At 32.6% G+C, this 8,815-nt stretch overlaps 1 protein-coding gene across 3 annotated transcripts; it reads right to left on the bottom strand.

Moving 5' to 3' along the window:
• Nucleotides 1-901: 901 nt before the first annotated feature.
• LOC105117244 (protein DENND6A-like) lies at nt 902-5,641 on the bottom strand. Of its 3 annotated transcripts, none has more exons than XR_840704.1 (5): nt 5,266-5,641; nt 3,228-4,984; nt 2,893-3,085; nt 1,132-1,504; nt 902-1,043 (listed from the first exon to the last, which is right to left on the bottom strand). XR_840704.1 is itself a non-coding variant. In XM_011014838.1 (4 exons), the coding sequence occupies exons 2-4, from the start codon at nt 4,835-4,837 to the stop codon at nt 1,283-1,285; spliced, it is 2,025 nt and encodes a 674-aa protein (XP_011013140.1). In that variant the 5' UTR covers nt 4,838-4,984; nt 5,266-5,641; the 3' UTR covers nt 1,055-1,282. The 3 variants fall into 3 exon arrangements, 1 of the variants encoding a protein (XP_011013140.1); XR_840705.1 differs by having other exon boundaries at nt 5,398-5,641; XM_011014838.1 differs by lacking the exon at nt 902-1,043 and having other exon boundaries at nt 1,055-1,504.
• Nucleotides 5,642-8,815: the final 3,174 nt, after the last annotated feature.

Raw genomic sequence — 8,815 nt, 5'->3', positions numbered from 1 at the left:
TAGAATAATTGTGGAAACATATGAGGAGGAGGGGGAGGAAGAGACTGGTCACTCTAGGGACCATATAACAAAAAAGGCACACAAATACCATTCATCTATGATTTTATATCTATGACAATTTGACATAATTGTTTGTAATCTACCGATAGTTGCTTATATTACTGGATGAGATCAGCTACGTGTTGTTTCAAGACCATGATTTTCTCAGAGTGAGTGCTCAATACTGATTAAGAGCTCCCAATAGTTGAGATACTATAGACCGGCTGTACATTATTGGTTATAGTGTTGGAGAGTCCGTTCTTTGTTTTTATTTTCCTAATTTATTTATTTATTTAACGTTGAATAGTGATTTTTAATTTAAGTTTGTTTTGGGTCATTAGATATTATTTAAAAGTTTATTTCATTATTAAATATATATTAGTTTATTATTAATTTAAATTTATTAGCTTACAATCTATAATGAATCCATTAAAGTTAATTAGATAGGACTATATTATGTTTTTTCTTATTTTTTCTTACTTGTAAGTTTGGGTAGCAAGTTGAAGAATAATATGACCTTTTTTTTTATTTGTTGCAAAACAACTTTTTTTTTTATAAACAAAAATCATATATTAACTTATTAAAAATTAATTAATTTCATAAGTTATTAATATACTCAGAATTCTTAGATACAAAGTTATTTTTGATCAAAATGTTTTTTCAATACCTTTGATTTTTAAATGCATAGTTATCTCTAGATTGAGAGTATGTCAAACTGGATTTTCCACTTTTTGAATTATTATCTACTTTAAAAATTATATAATGGTGTGATCAAAAAATTTGCATCAAAATTTATTAATAAAATATTTAATAAATATTAAAAATAAATAAATTTTTATTAATAAATTAAATATATTTATATTAACGTATAACCAACCACCGCTTAGCTTCAAGAAATATACACTTCAAGGACTGATCTCCCCCGTAGGTTTGAACAATCAAACATGTAGGATTGCAAAAGAATTGAGTTAAAATGGGGAGGAAACGACAGCTGTGACACACATCTGGAACAAAATTCAAAAGAAGGGAAATGATAAGTAAATCAGATTACTGTAATAAGTCAGAAATATATTGAGGATGTAGTATTCTCACCAAGAAGAAGAAATATGTCCTAGGTGGGAGAAAATACCCCCAATCCAGTGACTCAAGGACACTACAACATATTTACATGCTGTGCAGGTCTTCAGCAGCCTGAGAAGACAACATATAACAAAGCCCTAAATCCTGATCCATGCTTTGCAATTTATCTGGATGATGTGGAAGATACAACTCCAATTTGTAAGGATGGGCGGCCAGGAAGTTTTGTTGGCTCCGAACTTGGTTGTAAAAGAGCTGCTCTTTCAGGGTTCATAAGCAAAAGCTGCTGCATGTCTTTAGGAAGGACATCGAACACTGCCTGCAGATCTTTCTTCAATTTCTGGCAAGTTTCTGTAAAGTCAACAGCAGCCCTTCCTAACTTCTCCATCTGATGATTGCATAATGAAAAATCAAAAATATTTCTCTGCTATAACCTAACACATGAACAAAGATAGAGGATTTTCTATTTTTATTTTGAACGTGACAGAAACATGGCAAATTAGAACATGGAATGTGTATATACATATAAATATGAGATCAGAGTTCACTAAAGAGCAGCAGTGTGAATAAATATTTGTTTGTCCTGAAAATAGAAATTCCAATCATTGGTTTACCCTGCTCAAAGAGGCCTGCAAAACAAGCTGTGAAAAATTTACTGGAAAGAAGCTTTGCCAGGAAAAAAGCCTCTGACAGCATCACTAATTATACCGCATAGCAGCCTTTAAAGCAAGACATAATTTCTTCTTTCTCTCACAATCTAGAACTCACACGATTTATGCACGTGTTACAGAGACATTTACCCACAGTAAAATGGAAACTAGGTTTTCAAATTGCCATGTTAAGTTGTATCATCAAAGTGGTAATTACTTCCAAATGCTAGTATCTAATTTTCATGATGGCAAACATCTTGGCATGCCTCGTAACATAGTTAAAAGAACAAAAACATTTAAGTAGAGACTGCGTTTCATCCAGCAGCTACAGAATTGCAATGGTCACATCTTACAAATCAATCTTGCCCTAATTCCCATTTCTTTCTGTTATTTCTTCTTCTGGAGAGACTTGTGACATAATGTGTAGATCTTCGAATATATTTAATTCTGAAACTCACCACATTATAGTTGAGCATAAAGAGGTATACAGGTCTAAACTACCTACGCAATGAAATCCTTCCACAAAGGATTCCATACCCCTCTACAATGGAAAACCAGCAAAGCCTGGGGGAAGGGATTAAACTATCCTGAGATTCACCTCAAAAGCAAGACTTCTGCTGGTTGTGTGTACATTTGTAGCATTTTTCCCTAAAATGTCATGCTGAGTTCAGCAGCTGCATGCATATATGTGACATGTGTGTTCAAATGCAAGTGTGTGCTGTTTCTGCAGCTGCATGGGATGTGTAACATGCGTGCTTGAATGCATGCATGTGCTGTTTCTGCAGCTGTAGTTGCATGCATGTATGTATTTCAGTTCTTTTTCTACATCTATGTGTGTGTATTACAGTTATTTTACTTCTTTCCAAAGATGAGTGCATATTTAACTCCAATTAAAAAAAAAAAAAGTCTCATGTTTTTTTCCCAATAGATGTTGACCAAAGGTCACGTAACTCCTATTTTTGTATAGTTGTTCTTATTTGTAAACTACGAAACCAAAGCTTAGATGCTTGCAGGCATAGAATGTGTTATTACAAAATTGTGACAGATTCAAAAGGACAAAGGCATACAGTCTGGACATATTGCCCTAGGAAATAAAGATAACAAGAGAAGAAACAGAATAATTTACCTGAATTTCTCCCTGGAGATGTCTTTCAATAGCATTGAAATAATCAACAATTTCCAATTCTGGCATTTTCGATATGAGCAGCTTTATGTCAGCTTTCATTCTTGCCTGCCTCCAGAGTCTATGTTGTTCTTGTTCAGCAACTGCGAGCCTTCTTTGAAACCATGGCATGAAGTTTGGCCCTTTCAGGAACCTCCTGAACAGCAACGTAACCCATCCTCATGTCAGAAACAAGCATTGAAAACATGACCAGATTTGAATGAAGGACTCAGAAGCAACAAAACAAACTGAAAAAAGAAAGTCATAAATAATATTAATAGCAGCTTAACAATTATTACTTGTATAAATCCAGCCAGTTAGACTTCATCCGCTTCGACAGAAACTTCCCCACACCTCTTGCTGATAAGTTTGCCAAAAATTCATCAGCATCAAATGGAGGAAGAGGGGGAGGGTCCATGAATGGAAGAGATCCTTCAGAAGGAGTTGTGGCCCTAAAATAAGGGCCAAAAGGAGCCAAAAAGTTGGTGGTGAGCTCTAAGAAATGACGGCGCAATATTTCATTGTTAACAACTGACATTGACTCCTCAACCCTTGGTAACATCCCAGCATCAATAAGCCTATTCAAGATAGAGGTGTCAGGCTTAGTTGTTGCGACATAGGTGCTCCAAACAGCTTCCTTATGTTCTGTCATGAGGCAAAGAGGACCATCTCTCCTTAACTTAACAGCACTCAACAAACTTGAAGGAAAAAACTTCTTCAAGGAAAGCTGCTGAAGACCAAATCCTTCTAGTCTTCCATGAATCCTGCCAGCAGACCTACTTGCAAAGGGAACCTGATTTGAATTAAGAGCAGGGCTGCCAACTGAAACAATGTGGGGAATATTACGAAGAGCTTTAAGGAAAAATAGATTCGTCACACCCAAAATCATAGGAGGGAAAGTGTCTCCTTCTCGAAGTGAATTTAAATGCTTAAAATCAGGATCATGGATAGTGAAGTATGGCCTAAAATCAATACTGCATGGCAATGGAGCAACCAAACTGACTAGACTAGCAACTGCCTCACAACACTGGGGAGGTGTTGGTCCTATGATTAGAACGGGTTCACCAATAAGTAACAGTTCCCATAACAACCAGAGCTGCAACAAAATGCTCCGGAATGTACCAAATATATCTGAATCATGAAACAGACCCTGTGGAATTGACTGATTATTTGGAAGAAAAGGTGCCATGCCAGAAGCAGATTCTTCAAACATCCCAATTTCAAAAGACAGACTATGAGCAGGTGGCAAGCTAACTTTAAGCAAGGCATTCCCAATTCGAAGTTCCATGTGTTTACCAGGTGCAGGAGCAGGCCACATTGAAACATAAGCAGCAATATGCTCAAGAGCTTTCTTTCCTATATCAAAATATAAAGGACCCATGATTTGTAACAAAGGCCTAAACACACTGGAGTAAGGATTGTGTGATAATATCACCACAGATTTTTGTTCTCCGCCTCTTCTTAGCTTCTCATCATGCCGTTGCCTGTTAAATACATAGCCATACAAGTATTTCAATTGTTTGGTATCATTTCTAATTTTTCTTCTATTAATCACCTTCTCTTTCATGGAATTTGAAGATACTTCTTTATCATCAATTTCTACTGTCTCTGATGAATTCACATTTCTTTGTTCAGAACTCTTCCGCCTTTGGATGCGGAAAAAGAATATGCAATCATGAATGCTTGAACGGTTCTGGTTCTGGGAAACAGAATCCGGAAATGAACTAAAAGCAACATCAAGTTCCTCTTCATTCGAAAGTGAACCAGGTGGATAACACTCTTCAATAAGCTGGCCTTGTTCAAGATCAAATCTAATAATGCAAAAGGCAACAACCCATTGCTGCAAAGATTCCAAATCAGTCTTTAGACTAAGCTCCTGTTTAACAGCAAATGACGGTGATCGACTCATTTCCTAGATAATCAGCAGCCTTTTTCATCCATTAAAAAAAAAAAAGCCAATTCTAATCATCTACGAGAATCAAACTTGAGCTACTTTTCCAGCCAGAATCTTCGGGGATTTTCGGCTATTAAACAATCGTGGTAACAAAATCAAAGCCTACAAAGAAAACCAAGAAGCATGCTTTAATTTACAGATCAAAAGAAGTCACTTTAAAACAAACTTTAATGGCAACGATTTGTTTGGCAACCAAGAGAATCCATTAAAAAGATAAGTAACTAAAATTGTATACGCTTGAAATTTTTAACAGAAATCAATGAACTGAATCCAAACAACCAAAGGCTGGCTATTAAAAAGCAATAAAAACAAAACGCAATTTCAAACATCTAAATTTAAAAGAAGATCCAAGAAAATGGGTATAAAAGAACCACTTGGCTTACCTGAACTGGAAAACCAAGATTCAGTTCTTGCAAGAATCAATCCAGAACAACCAAAAGAAGGACACCCAATTGGCCAAAAACAAATGGGTCTCTTCTAAGAACCAGAAAAGTTCGAGATCTTCTTGGACTTGCCTGTGTAGCTGTATGAGTTGCAGAGAGAATGTGAGTGCAGCTTTGGAAGTAACTACAATCAAACGTTGTTGGTAAGGCGTAAATGGCAAAGCAATCATTTGTTAAGAAGATCTCCTTCAATTCGAGCACTTGGAGCATATATGTTTGCTTGAATTGGGAAAGCATCTATATCTGGTAATAATATTATTATTTCTTTTGTCCATCTAGTTTTCACACACATGATTCAGATTCTATTCATTTTTTTTCCCTTTCATGGGTGTATTTCGTTAAATAATAATAATAATAATAATGTAAAGCCATGGAGGCAAATGAAACAGTGTTAAACTAAATTTGTGTCTGAAGCTTCGCCGTGGCCAGCTGTTTTTGTGTTTTAAAATTTTTTTTTGAAAAAATTTAAATTTTTTTTATTTTTAAATTATTTTGATATGCTGATATTAAAAATAATTTTTAAAAAATAAAAAAATATTATTGACATGTATTTTAATATGAAAAATTATTTAAAAAATAACAACAATCACACTTCCAAACAGGTTCTAAATTTTTTATCTTATATATAAAAACATATAAAAAAAATTGAGACTCGATTATTAGTTAAATTAATAATATAAATAATAAATACAATAATAATAAATAAATTAGATAAAATAAAATTTACAACAAAGTTTTTGAGAGAGGTTAAAAATTAGATTTTATTAAAAAAAAAGAAGAGGAAAATGAATCGTAGTTATAAACATTGATCCCATCTTGCTGTCTGGTCTTGTAGAGAGTGGCGAAGTCATGTGTCTTGAAGAGTTCCTAGAGGAAAGTACAATGTTGTGCCTTCCCTCGTGAACATGAAGTGATATGTTTTTTATTATTAATAATATGAATATTTATATTAATTTGTATATATTTTAATTAATTTTATAAATTTTAAAATAAATAATCATGTAAATTTTTAATAATTCTAAAATTCATAAAATTTAAATTAATAATAATTTTTTTTAAAATAAATTTAAAAACTAACTGGTTAAAGAATATCATAACTAAGTTAGAAAGAGGCACCTTAGGAATCAATTATATCAGAGCTATAATCAATACAATGTCGTGCTTCCGGCGAAGGGATAATATTCCGTAGGGAGCGCTTTCTATCATTGAACTCAATATTGATATTTTATTTTACTGATAATGGCAGGTGGCCTTGGTTATCTCAATTGAATTAGGAGATTTCATCACCCTTCCACGAATACCACCAAAGAAGAGGAGAAGGAAGAGGAAAAGACTGAAAAGACAGAGGCGGAGGTTTCTTTGGAAGAGATGGAAAGAAATATGGGTGCTTTTAGTGTTCGGTTAGCCAGCTACATGTAAAAGGAGACTGGCACCTAAAGCTTCATGTTCTAAGCAATAGTCTCTTCGTTTGTTAAGACTACAATGGTTGCCACTCTATAAGCTTTTCTAGAAAAGGTTGGTTGGTTTTGGTTCTCGATACCAGCACTAGAAAAGGTTGGTTCCAACACCATCAATTGTTAGGATAAGCGACTCCCTCTAACATTATATAGACTAGAAAAAAGAGAGATGCTATGATGATATGGTCAAGGGATAGACTTCGAGAAACTGGAGTAGAGATCTTTGTTGTCATCATTTATTTTTATTTTTGTGTTTTGTCTTTCTTATAAAAAATAATAAATAAATAATAATAATAATAGAAAAACTGATATTTTTTTAAAAAATAACTGCGGAAGGATTCATATATAAAAAAATCAAGATGCAATTTTTAATGGAATCAAAAATATAATTATACCATATTATACTCAAAACTAGAGAGATAATACAGATTCAATGTCAAATTAAATGATCATTGGACAAATTTGCATAAAAATTAAGTCCAATAACATAATTAAATTTTTAATAGGCCAATTTAATTTAATCATGGATCAAATTTAAGATTTAATTATGTTTAAAAATTAATTTGAGTCCAATTACATGATTTAATTAGGTACAATACTTAATTATACTTTAAATAGGTCAAATTAATTTTATTAAGAGGTTAGATGGTAAAAAAATTAAGTTTGGGAGCCTAATTTGAGCTTAATTGAGAAGATTGAAATTTTAGAAGATCGAATTTAATTTTTACTAAATTAATTAATTGAAATAAAAGGTAAAATTGTAATAAAATCAAAAGTTTAAGGTCGATTAGGGATCAAATTGAAGAAATTCACAACCAATAACCATTTTAAAAAAGATACTAAATTTTTAGGAACCAATTGATTCAAATCAAGGACAAAATTGAAGAGAATTGAAAGTCTGATGATCAGTTTGCATAAATATATGACCAAGGACCAAAATAAAAAAGGTGTTGAAATTTAAGGCTGACATTGAGGTTTGTGACACGAGCAAAATATTGATGTCTTCTCTCAAGTACAGGAGTGTCAAAGTAATAAATAATACGTCAAGACCGGGATCAAACTACAGGGAGATTAATTATAGAAATTATAAATAAGAACAAGACGACGACGACAACAACAACAACAATAACAAGAATAATAATAATAGAAGAAAAAAAAGAAGAAATTAATGAGAACTTTGAGATGAAAAATCAATGTAAGGATTAAACAATGATAACAATAAATGTCAAGGTTAGAAGATCTACTAATGGTATTTCAAATAACTATAGTATAAACTTTTATTACTAAAATGGAAACCACACATAGAGGAGGTTTCAATCAGATTATAAATTATTAACTTGAGTATACTAGTTATGTTATTCAAATAATGTTAATACTTGTAAATATTATCAGGTATTTGATTAATACTTAAAAGTGTATTTTTATCAAAATTTTATAATAACTCCTTAACTAAAACATGTTTTATAATAACATATCTAATAATACAAGATACCTTTAATTTATGGTAAATGTTCATTTTAAATACAGGCCTATCACATAAATGAAAGGATTGATTGATGAGTTTAAGAACTGAAATTGAAAGGACAAAGAGATGGTCAAACTTAGAAAATAGATGCTGGTGCAGTCCAAACCAGAACACTGTTAGGTAATTGGATCATATCTGGAGTTGTAGATCTCGGATTTAGGTCTATTTTATATGAATGAAAAGGTAAGATATAGGCCTACAACTTTCATTAGAGCCCAAGATTTTAAAAGGCTATTTTCAAGTCCAATTGTAGCAACAACGAAGAAGTTTGAATCTGTCCTGCAACCCGTACACTGTTTAGTGTTTAGTCCATATCTAGAGTTGTAGAAGTCCAAATGTCTTTTATTTTTTTTCCTAGAAAGCTGAGACAATTTTCTAGAACTTTCATGTCTTCAAGTAGTTCCAATTCTGATGTTATCAATGACGTTTTGAGCAGTTAAGAGAAGATAAAGATTGTCACCAAGTTAAGAGTTGGTCACCCACTCATCAATTAGTCATCAAATCAATA

This window comes from Populus euphratica, unplaced genomic scaffold (assembly GCF_000495115.2).
Source record: "Populus euphratica unplaced genomic scaffold, PopEup_1.0 scaffold1240.1, whole genome shotgun sequence".
In the NCBI taxonomy this organism is placed as follows: domain Eukaryota; kingdom Viridiplantae; phylum Streptophyta; class Magnoliopsida; order Malpighiales; family Salicaceae; genus Populus; species Populus euphratica.
The sequence above is the reverse complement of the archived record's forward strand: the minus strand, read 5'-3'. Positions and strand labels throughout refer to the sequence as shown.